The sequence below is a fragment of the Rana temporaria genome, chromosome 4, assembly GCF_905171775.1.
Source record: "Rana temporaria chromosome 4, aRanTem1.1, whole genome shotgun sequence".
In the NCBI taxonomy this organism is placed as follows: domain Eukaryota; kingdom Metazoa; phylum Chordata; class Amphibia; order Anura; family Ranidae; genus Rana; species Rana temporaria.
The window spans coordinates 375,181,896-375,199,557 of record NC_053492.1 but is presented as its reverse complement, the minus strand read 5'-3'; the positions used below and the strand labels follow the sequence as shown (position 1 = coordinate 375,199,557).

Below are 17,662 nucleotides of genomic sequence, written 5' to 3'. Positions count from 1 at the left end.
ATCCATTTTTAATGCCCTGGCTGAGGAAAGGTGGTTCTCACCCAAGATTTGACGGTACATGGCCCCTTTGATGTGGTGAATTTGTCCCGTCCCCTTAGCAGAAAATCACCCCCAAAGCATAATGTTTCTACCTCCACGTTTGACGGTGGGGATGGTGTTCTTGGGGTCATAGGCAGCATTCCTCCTCCTCCAAACACGGCGAGTTAAGTTGATGCCAAAGAGCTCGATTTCGGTCTCATCTGACCACAGCACTTTCACCCAGTTCTCCTCTGAATCATTCAGGTGTTCATTAGCAAACTTCAGACAGGCCTGTACATGTGCTTTCTTGAGCAGGGAGACCTTGTGGGCGCTGCTGGATTTCAGTCCTTAGCAGCATAGGGTTTTACCAATTGTTTTCTTGGTGACTATGGTCCCAGCTACCGTGAGATCATTGACAAGATTCCTGTGTAGTTCTGGGCTGATTCCTCACTGTTCTCATGATCATTGAAACTCCAAGAGGTGAGATCTTGCATGGAGCCCCAGACTGAGGGACAGTTATTTTGTGTTTCTTCCATTAAGAATAATCACATCAACTGTTGTCACCCTCTTCCCAAGCTGCTTGGCTATAGTCTTGTAGCCCATTCCAGCTTTGTGTAGGTGTCCCAGACATCCTTAGATAGCTCTTTGGTCTTGGCCATGGTGAAGAGATTGGAATCTAATTGATTGCTTCTGTGGACAGATGTCTTTTATACAGGTAACAAGCTGAGATTAACAGCACTCCCTTTAACCACTTAAGGACCGCCTCCTGCACATATACGTTGGCAGAATGGCATGGCTGGGCACAAGCACGTACCTGTATGTCCTCTTTAAGTGCCCAGCCAGAGGTCGTGGGCGCGCGCCTGCGACCCGGTTCGAATCTCCGTGACCGCGGAACCCGCGGACCCGATCGCCGCCGGAGTCCCGCGATCGGTCCCCGGAGCTGAAGAACGAGGAGAGCTGTGTGTAAACACAGCTTCCCCGTTCTTCACTGTAGCGCTGTCATTGATCGTGTGTTCCCTGATATAGGGAAACACGATCAATGATGTCACACTTCCAGCCCTGCGCCCCCTACAGTTAGAAACACATATGAGGTCACACTTAACCCCTTCAGCACCCCCTTGTGGTTAACTCCCAAACTGCAATTGTCATTTTCACAGTAAACAATGCATTTTTTGCTGTGAAAATGAAAATTGTCCCAAAAATATGTCAAAATTGTCCGATGTGTCCGCCATAATGTCGCGGTCATGAAATAAATCGCCGCCATTAGTAGTAAAAAAAAAAAATTATTAAAAAAAAATGCAATAAAACTATCCCCTATTTTGTAAACACTATAAATTTTGCGCAAACCAACCGATAAACGCTTATGGCGATAATTTTTTTACCAAAAATAGATAGAAGAATACGTATCGGCCTAAACCAGTGGTTCTCAACTCCGGTCCTCGGGACCCACTTACAGGCCAGATTTTAAATATTACCTTGAGGAGAACGTTTCAGTTAATTTCAGTTATTTTGAAAACGTGACCTGTTAGTGGGTCCCGAGGACCGGAGTTGAGAACCACTGGCTCAAACTGAGGGAAAAATATATTTTTTTATATATTTTTGGGGGATATTTATTATAGCAAAAAGGAAAAAAAATATAATTTTTTTTCAAAATTGTCGCTCTATTTTTGTTTATAGCGCAAAAAATAAAAACCGCAGAGGTGATCAAATACCACCAAAAGAAAGCTCTATTTGTGGGGGAAAAAGGACGCCAATTTTGTTTGGGAGCCACGTCGCACAAATGTCAGTTAAAGCGACGCAGTGCCGAATCGCAAAAACTGGACAGGTCCTTTACCTGCATTTTGGTCCGGGTCTTAAGTGGTTAAGAGAGTGCTCCTAATCTCAGCTTGTTACCTCTATAGACACATGAGAGACAGAAATCTTGCGGATCAAATAATTATAATCTGATTTGCATTTTAATGAGTGAAATTACTTTTTTGTTGTTATTCTGTCTCTTTATAGACTGATCAGTTTTCTTAGTCAGTCTGCAAACGTACAAAATAAGCAGGGGATCAAATATCTTTTCCCCACACTGTACAGTCTAATAAGGACAAAATCTGATATACCGTATTTTCCGGCGTATAAGACGACTTTTTGGATGTAAAAACATGCATCCAAAGTCGGGGGTCGTCTTATAAGCCGGGGACGGTCTCCGTGCTGCCAGCGTCAATGATTTAAAAGACGCTCCTTCTCCTCAGAGTGTTCTGTGATAGGCGGAACACAAATCTCCCCAGCAGCGCCTCTGTTCTGTGTTCCTCCTATCACAGATGCCTTCTCATCCTCGGACGAGATGAGAAGACGTCCGTGATAGGCGGAACACAGAACAGAGGCGCTGCTGGGAAGATTTGTGTTACGCCTAACACAGGACAGTCTGAGGAGAAGGCGCGGCTTCCAAATCATTGACGCTCGCTCGCAGCCGGGAGACTGTCACCGCCTGCAAAAAAGTGAGTGTTTGCAGTGATTGCACTGGGGGGCAAGTGATGGCACAGAGAGGGGCAAGTGATGGCACAGAGAGGGGCAAGTGATGGCACAGAGAGGGGCACAGAGAGGGGCAAGTGATGGCACAGAGAGGGGCAAGTGATGGCACAGAGAGGGGCAAGTGATGGCACAGAGAGGGGCAAGTGATGGCACAGAGAGGGGCAAGTGATGGCACAGAGAGGGGCAAGTGATGGCACAGAGAGGGGCAAGTGATGGCACAGAGAGGGGCAAGTGATGGCACAGAGAGGGGCAAGTGATGGCACAGAGAGGGGCAAGTGATGGCACAGAGAGGGGCAAGTGATGGCACAGAGAGGGGCAAGTGATGGCACAGAGAGGGGCAAGTAATGTCACAGAGAGGGGCAAGTGATGGCACAGAGAGGGGCAAGTGATGGCACAGAGAGGGGCAAGTGATGGCACAGTGGGGGGCAAGTGATGGCACAGTGGGGGGCAAGTGATGGCACAGTGGGGGGCAAGTGATGGCACAGTGGGGGGCAAGTGATGGCACAGTGAGGGGCAAGTGATGGCACAGTGGGCGCAAGTGATGGCACAGTGGGGGCATGTAATGTAGAGGCATAGTGAGGAATGTAATGTAATGGCACAGTGAGATTTGAAAAAGCCTGTTTCTGTCAGCGGTTCTGGCTACCCCTCAGCTTCCAGAAAGACTAGCAAGAAGGGGGTAGTCTTAAACAGTGAGTATATCCCAAAACCAACATTTTTCCTGGAAAATTAGGGGGTCGTCTTATACGCCGGAAAATACGGTAGATAGGATACGGTCAAAGTAAACCTTCGACTACATCCTCTCCAGAAGAATCTTCTCAAGTTTTACCACTCCGATCCATCTGGATCCCAGCAAATAAAAAGACAATGTAAAGAAAAGAGACCATGTAAAGAAAGAGAGCAAAGAAGATTTGCAAAAAGGGTGAGGGAGAACAGGGGGAAGTAGGATACAAAAAAAACAGAATGCAATAAGCAGGTCCTATCTGTGAATTGTCCAAAATCCAACGGAATATGTATGCAAGAAACACATCTCAGGCATTTAGTCCTTATCGAGTCCGTTGGAAGAATAGAATAGTAATAATAAATTCAAAATCAACAAGACATATAAAACAAATATACTTATAATATAAAATATTTTATACCTGTTGCACCAGCATCATTAGGTTTGCCTTCCTGGTTATTTGGGTTTCCCGCAGCATCTTCATCCCCCCACCAAGATGGCTGCCCATACAATGGTGTTCCACGGTGCACCGAAGAAAGGTCTGCCGCTTAAAAAAATAAAAATAAAAAACACACATACAGTGAAGAAGAAATGTTACACATTCTGTCCAAAAGGGAGACGTTTTATCATAAGTGTAGTATGTACAGAAACAAACATCGCACAGAATTTTTAAACGCTAAAGCAATGCTTAAAAAATACTATTAATACTCTCTGGTGAGTAATGAATCACATTACTCTCTCCATGAGTTAAAGTGATATTAAACCCTCAATTCATTTTTTATGCATTTTCAGCTGCCGATTTAACAGCTTATTGAGTATGCAGTTTTCTTTTCCCTTTTTAATCCCTGCCAGTGTTGCTGTTGAAGCTGGTGCTGCGACCACTGCCTCCAGAATTCCTGTTTCAGGGTGGCCTCCTATGCAGCATCCCATGCAGAAGCTAGGGTTGTATCTCCCTACACTGTGTGCATCAACAGAAACACACAGCCCCATAGCCTATAATGGCAGGGCAATGCCCTGTTCCTCACTCCACCTCCTCTCTCCAAGCCTACTGACTCCAGAAAGCAATGTCCACTGTTAACCCTTTACTGTAAAAAACAAAAGTTTAAGGAAGCAGCACAGAGAGCAAGAGCCAGTAGCAGTAAAAATTGTAAACTGCGCTTCTTTCCTTTACACCAATTACCACCAATCTCCTGATTGCCTCAGGCCATTTCAAGCTCTCAAAGATGAATATGACCTCTCCAATTATATGCTGTTCAGGTACTTTCAACTACGCCATGCCATGAGAGCTCAGTTCCCAGACACGTATCTGTGTCTCTCCTAATGTGTGCGATTTTAAGCCCAGACCCTATAAAACCGATTTTCACCTTGTAGAACACTTTATTTACCCCCTCCGCCACTTAAATAGCAGGGCAGGTTAAAGGGTCACTAAACTGATTTTTTGCTGAAATGACTGTTTACAGGGTATAGAGACATAATAGTTAACTGATTCCTTTTAAAAACGATTAAAAATAGATAAAAATCAATCATATAATGTACCTGTAGTTTTTTAGTTTCGTTTTTGCATTTAGTTTCGTTTTAGCATGTTATGCTGTATCTGTGCTGGACAGTGCCATAGAGCAGTATTGATTTGAAAACTAAACTAAAATCTCCCAGTACTGTGGTGATCAGGAAACAGACAACCAGGAAGTGTCCAAAACAGAGGAGAATTACAGCAACATCAGAGCAAAAACGAACAATGAGGACATGAAACCAGGACTGCAGTAAGCAAAAAGGAATTTTTAGCTAAAAAAAAAAAAAAATCCTTTAGTGACCCTTTATAACCCGATGGGAGGTGAATATTGGTACTCTAAATTACTCAAATTGGGAGGAAATCGTGGACAATTACAAATTGGTATCCACTAAGGTCTCCGACTGTCTAACCCAATTATACATAATGCATAGAGCATATCTAACCCCTGTTTTTATATATATATATATATATATATATATATATATATATATATATATATATATATATATATATATATATATATATATATATATATATATATATATATATATATATATATCTTGCTTTAGTTTAGTTATCTATAAAAACAATATCTGTATGAAGCTGAATTTTATAAAGGGATATCATCTCTCTCCTATTTCCAAAGCTCATTCAGTGAGAAATAAATAAAATAAATATTAATTAGAATGCTAAAGACACATCACTAGAACTTCTTAAAAAACATATTTAAAGCCCAACATTATTTTTCCAATGCAGTGGGACTGGTTAACTGCTTGTTTTGTCTAGGGGCAATCACAGCACCCTTTACTCACCCGATCGTTCAATTTTCCAGAAAACAGGGCTACCACATGTCCAGCATTTGACTGTTCCTGATGTCTTGACGTCCTTAGCTGGTCTATGGGCGTGATGACGTCAGGAACAATCCACTGCACAAGACCTCTGCACCGCGGGGATGGCAGGAGCTGAAGGATTTGGTCTTGCTCTGGATGGATCAGAGGATTAGATGAGTACATTGGATGGATACCAATTGTCTCTCTTGACCCCTTAACCAAAACAAGCAGTTAACCCATGCAGTGCAGGCACAGCCCCACTGTACGGTAACAAAGAAAAAAAATGGCCGGAGTTCTGCTTAAAACACAGAAAGGTCCAAAACTAAAATAGAAAGAAATCAAGCAGGATACCTGCAAGCTTTTCATCTGACTTCAATGTCTCCAAAGCTTTGTGATGAACATCTATAGGCACGTTTGTCTTTATGTCTGCGCTCTTGCATTTCGATAATTCAGTTTCGATTCGCTTCTGAGACAACTGGAGTTGACTTGTAAACTTTTCATGCTAAAGAAAATAGAGAATTAGGCTTACTCCAGTTTGGGAATCCTACAAAATAGCTCTACCAGATTTGACTCTACCTTCTATAAACAGGAAACACAAGAGTATGTACGATCAAACTTTTTAGTCTAAACACAGTTCGAAAAAGACAACAAAAACAAAACAGGATGAAAACAAAGAGGAGACATGAGGGTTCTTTGTGTTGTCCTGAAGGGTTCCTGGCAGTTTTTCGAGAGGTAATTACTGTATTTGTTGGCGTATAACACTCACTTTTTTACCCTGAAAATAGACGGTAAACTGTGCCTGGGTGTTATACGCAGGGGGACGTGGAAAGTTTTTTCCCTGAAACTTCCATCTTAAAGTTAGGGTGTGTGTTATACGCCTGTGCATGTTATACGCCGATATATATGGTATATATCTGTTAACCACTTCCCGACCGCCGCATGTATATGTACGTCCACAGAATGGCACGTACAGGCAAATGGGCGTACATGTACGTCCTTGCCTTCTAGCGGGTGGTGGGTCCGATCGGGACCCCCCCCCCCGCGCTAAATGCGGCGGTCGGGTTCCCTCGGGGAGCGATCCGGGACGACGGCGCGGCTATTCGTTTATAGCCACTCCGTCGCGATCGAAGAACGGGGAGAGCCGTATGTAAACACGGCTTCCCCGTGCTTCACTGTGGCGGCGTATCGATCGAGTGATCCCTTATATAAGGGAGACTCGATCGATGACGTCAGTCCTACAGCCACACCCCCCTACAGTTGTAAACACACACTAGGTGAACACTAACTCCTACAGCACCCCCTGTGGTTAACTCCCAAACTGCAACTGTCATTTTCACAATAAACAATGCAATTTAAATGCATTTTTTGCTGTGAAAATGACAATGGTCCCAAAAATGTGTCAAAATTGTCCGAAGTGTCCGCCATAATGTCACAGTCACGAAAAGAATCGCTGATCGCCGCCATTAGTAGTAAAAAAAAAAAAAAAAATTAATAAAAATGCAATAAAACTATCCCCTATTTTGTAAACGCTATAAATTTTGCGCAAACCAATCGATAAACGCTTATTGCGCTTTTTTTTACTAAAAATAGGTCGAAGAATATGTATCGTCCTAAACTGAGTGAAAAAATTTTTTTTAGATATGTTTTTGGGCGATATTTATTATAACAAAAAGTAAAAAATATAGAATTTTTTTCAAAATTGTCGCTTTATTTTTGTTTATAGCGCAAAAAATAAAAACCGCAGAGGTGATCAAATACCACCAAAAGAAAGCTCTATTTGTGGGGAAAAAAGGACGCCAATTTTGTTTGGGAGCCACGTCGCACGACCACGCAATTGTCTGTTAAAGCGACGCAGTGCCGAATCGCAAAACCTGGCCTGGGCATTTAGCTGCCTAAAGGTCCGGGGCTTAAGTGGTTAAAGTAGGAGCACTGCTTTTAAAACTTTGCAACCCAAGCACTGGTCATGGCTACATAAAAGGACAGTTGGAAAGTATTGATAAAAATATGCATACCAGACAATAGGGCTGTCCTGCATTATCTGTTCTAACCAACTACATATCCTCACCCAAGAAGCTGCCATTTCTGAATGCTGGGAAGGCTTCTTCAGCAGGCCCCATGAATAACAAGCAACTGAGTAGAGACATCACTGTAACGCAAATGCCCAACCTTAAGGTGGACCTATCAGTAACTTTACATGGCTGTATGAACACATTCTCAACCGTCACATTATGTAGTCATAGTATAATTGAACAAAAAGTACATTTTATTATTGAAAAGCCATTGCTGAGCTTTAATGGCTGTTTCTAGGACTAAGGAGTGCCTCCCGTAAAAATGATATCATCAGTCTACTGCAGACAGGGAGAAGCTTTTTATCAATCTTCACTCTCACAGGGATCACTCACTGAGACTGTTAACAATTTTCTGCCAACTAACAAGGTTAGAGGAAGCAACATGGGTCTAATATGTGTGAGAAAAGCTGTACACACAAGCAGAGCATGAAGCCTAGGCATGACTGACAAATACATTTATAGACCATCAGATTTGCTCAGAAAATAGACACCACTATTTCTATATGAGACTTAAAGTGGATGTAAACCCATTTTTTTTTTATTGTCACAATGTACAATATAAGATTTCCTATGATCTGTGCCCAGTCTTGCCACACAGATTTAATCCAGCTCTGAGCAATCCTCTTTTATTGTTCAGTGAAAATTAACAGACTTATAAAAATAAAAAGTCCATTCCTCTCTCCTTGCTTTGAGTGACAGGTTATTTACATATCTAGCTTGGACATGTTTATCATATGTTATGTTATGTTTATCATAATATGAGGTGATCCACAATATAAAAAGTGAGAAATCTATCCCTCCCCCACATAACACATCCTGGTAATATACAATGACCTGTGGATCACCTCATATTATGATAAACATAACATATGATAAACATGTCCAAGCTAGATATGTAAATAACCTGTCACTCAAAATAGGGGATAGTTTTATTGAATTTTTATAAAAAAAAAAATTTTTACCACCAATTTTTTTCGTGACTGCGACATTATGGCGGACACTTCGGGCAATTTTGACACATTTTTGGGACCATAGTCATTTTCACAGCAAAAATAGCATTAAAAATGCATTGTTTACTGTGAAAATGACAATGGCAGTTTGAGAGTTAACCACAAGGGGGCGCTGAAGGGGTTAAGTGTGACCTCATTTGTGTTTCTAACTGTAGGGGGGTGTGGCTGTAGGTGTGACGTCATTGATTGTGTTTCCCTATAAAAGGGAACAAACGATCAATGACGGCGCCACAGTGAAGAACGGGGAAGCTGTGTTTTACACACACCTCTCCCCTTTCTTCAGCTCCAGGGACCAATCGCGGGACTTCAGCGGCGATCGGGTCCACGGGTCCCGCGGTCACGGAGCTTCGGACCGGGTCGCGGGCCCGCGACACACGACTGGGCACTTAAAGAGGACGTACCTATACGTGCTTGTGCCCAGCAGTGCCATTCTGCCGACGTATATGTGGAGGAGGTGGTCCTTAAGTGGTTAACCACTTAACGTCCGCCGCACGCCTATTTACGTCCACAGAATGGCACGTACAGGCAGATGGGCGTATATATACGTCCCTGCCTTCTAGCGGGTGGGGGGTCCGATCGGGATCCCCTCCGCTGCGTGCGGCGGGCGGCTTACCTTGGGGAGCGATCCGGGACGACGGCGTTTAGAGCCGCTCCCTCACGATCGCTCCCCGGAGCTGAAGAACAGGGCGAGCCGTATGTAAACACGGCTTCCCCGTGGCGGCGCATCGATCGAGTGATCCCTTTTAAAGGGAGACTCGATCGATGACGTCAGTCCTACAGCCACACCCCCCCTACAGTTGTAAACACACACTAGGTGAACCCTAACTCCTACAGCGCCCCCTGTGGTTAACTCCCAAACTGCAACTGTCATTTTCACAATAAACAATGCAATTTAAATGCATTTTTTGCTGTGAAAATGACAATGGTCCGAAAAATGTGTCAAAATTGTCCGAAGTGTCCGCCATAATGTCGCAGTCACGAAAAAAATCGCTGATCGCCGCCAATAGTAGTAAAAAAAAAAAAAATTTATAAAAATGCAATAAAACTATCCCCTATTTTGTAAACGCTATAAATTTTGCGCAAACCAATCGATAAACACTTATTGCGATTTTTTTTACCAAAAATAGGTAGAAGAATACGTATCGGCCTAAACTGAGGGAAAAAAAATGTATATATGTTTTTGGGGGATATTTATTATAGCAAAAAGTAAAAAATATTGCATTTATTTCAAAATTCTCGCTCCATTTTTGTTTATAGCGCAAATAATAAAAACCGCAGAGGTGATCAAATACCACCAAAAGAAAGCTCTATTTGTGGGGAAAAAAGGACGCCAATTTTTTTTGGGAGCCACGTCGCACGACCGCGCAATTGTCTGTTAAAGCGACGCAGTGCCGAATCGCAAAACCTGGCCTGGGCATTTAGCTGCCTAAAGGTCCGGGGCTTAAGTGGTTAAAGTAGGAGCACTGCTTTTAAAACTTTGCAACCTATGCACTGGTCACGGCTACATAAAAGGACAGTTGGAAAGTATTGATAAAAATATGCATACCAGACAATAGGGCTGTCCTGCATTATCTGTTCTAACCAACTACATATCCTCACCCAAGAAGCTGCCATTTCTGAATGCTGGGAAGGCTTCTTCAGCAGGCCCCATGAATAACAAGCAACTGAGTGGTTAAACTGCAAATGTATCAGAAGGAGTCGAACTCGCCAGAATTGTCAACTTCCATAGCTGATGTGTACCAAACTTAAAGGGGTTGTAAAGGTACAATTTTTTTTTCCTAAAATAGCTTCCTTTATTTTAGTGCAGTCCTCCTTCACTTACCTCATCCTTCGATTTTGCTTTTAAATGTCCTTATTTCTTCTGCGAAATCCTCACTTCCTGTTCTTCTGTCTGTAACTCCACACAGTAATGAGAGGCTTTCTCCCTGGTGTGTAGTGTCGTGCTTGCCCCCTCCCTTGAGGGCGCGAGCAGGAGAGTCAGGACGCTCTCTACGTTGCAGATAGAGAAAGGAGCTGTGTGTTAGTGGGCGTCCTGACACTCCTGCTCGCCCCCTCCCCCCTCAAGAGGCTTTCTCCACACCAGGGAGAAAGCCTTGCATTACTGTGTGTAGTTACAGACAGAAGAACAGGAAGTGAGGATTTCTCAGAAGAAATAAGAACATTTAAAAGCAAAATGGAAGGATGAGGTAAGTGAAGGAGGACAGCACTAAGGTAAAGGAAGCGATTTAGGGAAAAACAAATTGTATCTCTACAACCCCCTTTAAACATATACACCAAGATGCTCTATGGATTAAATATACTAGGTGACAAGAACTGGTGCAATATGTGCAAAAATACCTTATGTCCGTCATGATGTGACCCCCTTGCCAAGCATCCAACTTTTCTAAATGAGCTCATTACAGAACCAGAATAAAAGGGTACTCTGGTACTAAAAGCAGGCATTTGGAGCGACCTTCTCTGCTTGCCGCAGGATAAAACATCATCAAATCTTACACTGGCCATACACAATTTAGCAGGAGCCAGCCGAGATTCGAACCATTAATGGCCAAGCTGAATGTACAAAGTTGATCGATCAACTTGCGTACAATCAGCCTGCCGGATTCTCTTGCCACTATAGCCGCTAGCAATAATCACTGTCTTCTCCTGGCAGGGACAGCTTCCCCCGCCCATGCTGGGAGAAGGCAATTGCTGATTCCCCTCTCAACACTGTCTGCGTTGATGGGGAAATCATGCAAATTTTTTTTCTGCAAATTTGCACCGTGTATGGCCAGCCTTGGGAAGAGGTACAAACTAACAACTTAAACCTGTCACCGACCCCCTGCACAGTAGTAGTCTATCTCCAAAGGACCCACTGACCCATTCAAGTTATGAGGCAGAGGACCCCTAGCACAAAATCGCAATCCAAACTTAAAGCGGTAGTTCACCCACAATCCCATGATGTTACCATCGAGACAGGCATTGTAGCGCGAGCTACAGTATGCCTGTCCCGATTTTTTTAACCCCGTACTCACCTCGTAGTCGTCCATCGTAGATTCCGGCTCCCGCGGGGAATGGGCGTGCCTATGGAGAGGGAGGATGATTGACGGCCGGCCCTGGCACGTCACTCTCCCCGAAGACAGCCGGAGTAGGTCTCGGCTCTTCACGGCGCGTGCGCACAGGCTATGCGCACGCGTCGTGAAGACCAAGCCTATTTCGGCTATTTCCGGAGAAGCGTGACGCGCCAGAGCCGGCCGTCAATCATCCTCCGTCTCCAGAGGCACGCCCATTCCCCGGTATCTTCGATGGACGACTACAAGGTGAGTATGGGGGGAAAAAATTCGGGACAGGCATACTGTAGCTCGCGCTACAGTGCCTGATTTAAAGGTAAAAGAAAAAAAAAATTTTTTTTTCCTGTCGATAGGGTGAACCCCCGCTTTAACACGTCAGAATCCCGTTGTTCCAGTAGCAAAGAATAAAATGTTTTCATTTTATAGATTCTTTGTGACTTGTGTTTCCTGTTTACAGCAGAAGGAGCCTCATTTCAGAGTGGTCTGGAAAGAACTGGGAAAAAAGACAACGGTCTCAACATAAAATGTAACAAAAAAAATGTATAAAAGTGAATTACCTTAAGAGCTTCTTCAGGAACCTTCATTTCCTCACGCACTACAGTAAAAAGATTAGTATGTATTTTCTGCTAAGGAAATAGCAGAATGTTTGGAAACCGTTATACATATAATAATAGTAATCAACATTGATCAATCACATTGTACAGGCTGTAAGAATAATGCATGCTAAGCACTTCCTGATGAAGCCCCTCGGTGAGTGGTGTAATGCGTAGAGGCGGGGCCAAGTGATGTCACTTCTGGTCCGGAGCTTGATGCTGGAAGTCTGTTGTCTAGAGGTCGACCGATATATCGTGCGATTTTTGGCACTTAATTAATCAGCATTGGCCGATTGTGCTGAAAAAAACCTGTAAAACTTCAGCGGGACTTACAAATAGCTTCTGTATCATAAAAGTCATTGCAAGTTGCCTGAAGTTTCCCATGAAGGGACTTGTCTCTGGGCAGCCTGCCAAGTATGAGAAAAGAATACATAGGCCCTGATTCACAAAGCACTTGCGCCGACGTATCTCGAAATACGCCGCGCAAGTGCAAATATGCGCCGTCGTATCTGTGCGCCTGACTCAGAAACTAAGATACGCCTGAAAATAAATAGGCTTCATCCGACCGACGTAACTTGCCTACCCCGGCGTAGAGTGGGCGCATATTTACGCTGGTCGTATTTGGCGCTCCCATTGATTTTCTATTCACATATGCAAATGAGGGAGATACGCCGATTCACGAACGTACGTCCGTCCGACGCAGTGAGCGTAAAGTCATACGTCCGGCGTAAAGTTATACCCCATAAAGGAGGTGTAACTCAGCAGCATCCATGCAAAGGTCTGCACCTATTTTACGTAGGACGTGAATATGACACGGCGTAGGTTACGTTCACGCCGTAGGCAGTGATCCGGCGTATCTTAGGGAGTAGTTCCGAGGTGATTCTGAGCATGCGCACTGGGATGCGTCCACGGGACGGCGCATGCGCCGTTCGTTATACGTATCTGTCTGGCGCTCGGCCCATCATTTGCATGGGGTCACGCCTCATTTGCATGGCTCACGCCCACTTCCACATACGCCGGCTTACGCCTAGGAAACCTAGCGCAGTTTTGGCAGCACTGGCTTTGTGAATCCAGTGCTTGCCTCTCTGCGCTGCGTCGGCGTAGCGTAAAGGAGATACGCTACGGCGGCATAAATATGCGCCGCTGTATGTGAATCCGGGCCGTAGCTTCTACTTATCAATGAACTGAACTCTGTGTGTAGAAGTTCTCAGTTTAACCATTTTAAAGACTAAGGCTCGGATTCACGTAGAGCGGCGTACATTTGTGCGGGCGTAGCGCATCTCATATGAGCTACGCCGACGTAACATAGAGAGGCAAGAACAGTATTCACAAAGCACTTGCTCCCTACGTTGCGCCAGCGTAGCGTAAATTAGCCCAAACATGATAATTTTTTACAACCCGAAAAACGACATTGTTTAAAACGACGTTAAAAAATGCAGCATGTTCGAATTTTTTTTTTGTCGTTTTTCAGAACCTGAAAAATTATGTGAAGCCCACACACAATCATTTAAAATGAAATTTTTAAAAAAAAACGTTTTTTTTCATGCCGAAAAATGATTGTGTGTACACGGCATAAAACATCCACATTGTGGCACCATCCCAAAAAATAGAAAAACAGGGGAAGGAGGATGTAACCCCAACACAACAAAGGGAGGGGACAACCCAAAAAATGAAAGGACTTTAAATGTGCCAAGACAATAGGTAGACAAAACAGGAAAAAAAAAAATTTATCAAAAATGATTGCATCATCATCATCATTAAAAATGATGAGGACAGATGTTTTCTTAGTCTCTTTCTCCTTTCTTTGCAGCCAAGCAGCAGGTGGAATCTGCACAGCACAGGGTGATTAGGGTGTGCCCAGGCACACCTGGCACACACCTATGATTCCAACAGTGCTAGAGAACATCGTCTACGTATTGAGCTGCTTATGACTTTTGTTATTACTTTTCCTTCTGGATTTTTGATTTCTAAGGCTGCTTTCACACTTGTTCAACTTTTCATTCAACTCTTTTTTAATACGTTTTTATTAAAAAAAATAAAGTTGTATGAAAAGTTGAACAAGTGTGAAAGCAGCCTTAGAGGAAATCAAAAATCCAGAAGGAAAAGTAATAACATGCAACTCTGGACACAAAGTCACATGACAATCCCCAGCCATTGTATTTCAATGTAAGCCATTCAAATCTATGGACAACTTTGATGTGACTTGAGCGCCATACACTTGAGTCCCAGACTTTCATGTGACTGAAGTGCAATGTAAACTTTCAAAAGTCATATCTTAACCACTTGCCAACCATCCGCCAAAGTTTTACTGCGCTTGGCAAATCGCCGTTACCTTACGTCGATTCCCATTGTGGCCACTAGGGGCGTGCCCGCGGCTCGCTGCCGATGTGTGTGCCCGGCAGGCGTGATAACCCCCGCGCACCCACGATCACTCGTGACAGAGCATGAACCAGGATCTGTGTGTGTAAACACACAGATCCCTGTTCTCTCAAGGGAGAAGAGACTGATCGTGTGTTCATACAAAGTATGAACAGCGATCTGTCATCTCCCCTAGTAAGTCCCACCCCCCTTCAGTTAGAACACAGTCAGGGAACACAGTTAACCCATTGATCGACCCCTAGCGTTAACCCCTTCCCTGCCAGTGAAATTTTTACAGTAATCAGTGCATTTTTATAGCTTTGATTACTGTATAAGTGCCAATGGTAGAGCTGCACGATTCTGGGAAAAATGAGAATCACAATTGTTTTGCATAAAATGAAGATCACGATTCTCAAAAATGTATTTATTTAAAGTTATTTTCAACACAAAACGGAGCTTATGTGCTTAAATACAGTATATGTAAATCTGAGGGACTGTGCTAATGAGCTAGTATGCATAGCATACTAGCTCATTATGTATTACCTGAGATTGAAGCCCCCGCAGCGGTGCTCATTCCGCTCCTCCATCTTTCCCCGAGTGTCTTTCTCGCTGGGACTGGCTGGAGCCGCGACAACATCACTCCCGCGCATGCGCGTGGGTGCCGCCACTAACGGCATGATCGCCGTTGATAACGGCACGCTCAATGCACCTGCACAGCGATGTCTACGGCACATGCATCGGTGCATATCTTTTGGAAATATCTCCTAAACCGTGTAGGTTTAGGAGATATTTCTTGCACCTACAGATGAGCCCTAATCTAGGCTTACCTGTAGGTCTAAGTGGTGTGTAAGGGTTTACAACCACTTTAAAGCGACGCAGTGCCATATTGCAAATAATGGCCTGGTCATTAAGCAGCCAAATCTTCCGGGGCTGAAGCAGGGGCGGACTGACCATTGAGTCACTCGGGCACTGCCCGAGGGCCCCATGCCACTAGGGGGCCCCATCAGGGTTGCCAGGCTCAGTAAAACCAGGGACAGTATGTAAAAATCTATGTTTTTTTTTTACATCTGTCCCTGATATGTCCAATACCGACATGCTTTTGATGTGAAAATCCCGCGATTTTAGCTGCCCCGCCTCTGCACTGCCCATCTGTAAGCCCAGGGGCCCTATAATCTTCTATTGCCCGGTGGCCCCATGAGTTGTCAGTCCGCCCCTGGGCTGAAGTGATTAATGTTATCAATGAGTCAGTTGTGCAACCATCCAATCAAAGTTGTAATGTAAAGTCGCAATGGAAATCGCATAACTTGAGTCCCACAAGTGTGAATGGAGCCTGAAAGTTTTATATATTCGTGGAAGTAAACACATTGTTCTTTACTGGTCCAATCTGTGTAGTACTCATTCTATGCCATTATTGCTGGCACTCTGACCTGGCACTTGTGTCTGTGGGTTCTAAGAAAAGGCTCTGCACAATGCTCCTTAGATTACCCATACAGCATGCCTATTGTTTATCCTCAACTAGCAGATCAACCCATTTGTTACCATGGCACAACGTTCTGTATATGAATTATTTATCTTTCAGTCAGAGTGTTAACATTGTGTCATCGGTCATTAATGTCCAAACACTCCTGAATCATAGGCCTAGACGTGAGAGGTGGAATAAGATGTTAGTTTGCAATTAACAGCAACAGAGAATTGTGACTGGTTTATGGGGAATACAGTGAAATCTAGTGTACAATCGTTTATTTTACTCACTTACATACGGCAACACTGTTTCTTTAATGCTATTCAGAGATCGATGAAACTTCTACATGGCAATAGGCCGCGTTTCAGACTTGAAGTAGCCTATTAGGCAGAATTGATTGTTTGCGTGCTTTGACCATTTTTTACTGGATTTAGCATAATGGGTTTGATTTCAGCTCGTCTAAATAAATGCATTTATCAATTACATATCAAAAGGATATCATAGCCAAATCTCAATTTATCTTCCAGCTTCAGTGTAATATAAGTCTGTTCAGGAATCCGGACATCATTCACAAATGTCTGCGGACAAAATAAAACATAACAAAGACATATTATAAAAGTAAAGCTTTTCAGGGCAAACTAAAAGTTCACACACATGCAATGATAGCTCAGTTTGGATTTTGTCTGTCAATGATGAGAGAATACAATATAAAGCCCATCCCCCACCTTCCCAACCAACAGTTATTTGCTCCAGTATTGTCTGGAAAGGAGGTTTCAGGCCTACATTACTGGCTTCTATGAAGTTCTACAGCTACAATTTCTATGCCCCCATGCAACATGAGGAAAAAAAAACGAATCCAAATGATGATTGGGCCTACCACTGCTGAGGAGAAGTTACATCCTCACAATCCACAGGTTTTGGGCCCTGTGATTCGACCCAATCATGCAATAGTGAATATTTACCATAGCAGTCACATTATTTGCAGCTATTAATCTTTCAAAACTCACCAAACAACCGCAAAGTGCAACTAAGTTATTGATCTTGTGGTATGTACACCGGGGGTCTCCAAACTTTCGAAACAAACGGCCAATTTACTGTCCATTAGATTTTAGGTGGACTGAACAGTGGTCAGTAGAAAATACCACATTGGCAATGAGAATAAACGATGCCCCATCGCCAGGGCCAGCCTTAGGTGTTCAGGCGCCCTGTGCGAGCTAGTCCTGTGGCCCAGAGGTACAGGGAGAGATACGGGGTCTTGAGGGCCTCGGCACATTGGCAGATTGCCAGGGCGCAAGTGTGACTAGTCCCTGGTAATTCCGCCACTGGAAACAACAAGTTCATCTTGCGTGGGCTGTGCTGCCTGTACATACCTTTGCTGCTGAGCCTGAGCTAGATAAGGGGGGGGCCTTAGTGTAACATTTCTTCAGTCTGTCAGTCCCGGCTTCAGTGCCCTCCTGGCGCCGTTAGAAGCTGCATTACGTTACCACCTGCTGCTCCGTGTGTGAAGGACAGGAGGAGGGCGGGGAACAG

General features: G+C 43.9%; 1 protein-coding gene across 4 annotated transcripts in view; it reads right to left on the bottom strand.

The window, feature by feature from the left end:
- The window catches only part of CEP170 (centrosomal protein 170), a 155,110-nt gene that overhangs the window by 101,899 nt on the left and 35,549 nt on the right, over positions 1-17,662 (bottom strand). For all 4 annotated transcript variants that reach the window (XM_040350988.1, XM_040350990.1, XM_040350989.1 and 1 more), the window contains exons 4-7: positions 16,632-16,710; positions 12,277-12,335; positions 5,945-6,095; positions 3,675-3,800 (exon numbers count right to left, since the gene is read on the bottom strand). In XM_040350988.1, coding sequence (XP_040206922.1) covers positions 3,675-3,800; positions 5,945-6,095; positions 12,277-12,335; positions 16,632-16,710 — 415 coding nt within the window. The remainder of the gene's footprint in view (positions 1-3,674; positions 3,801-5,944; positions 6,096-12,276; positions 12,336-16,631; positions 16,711-17,662) is intronic.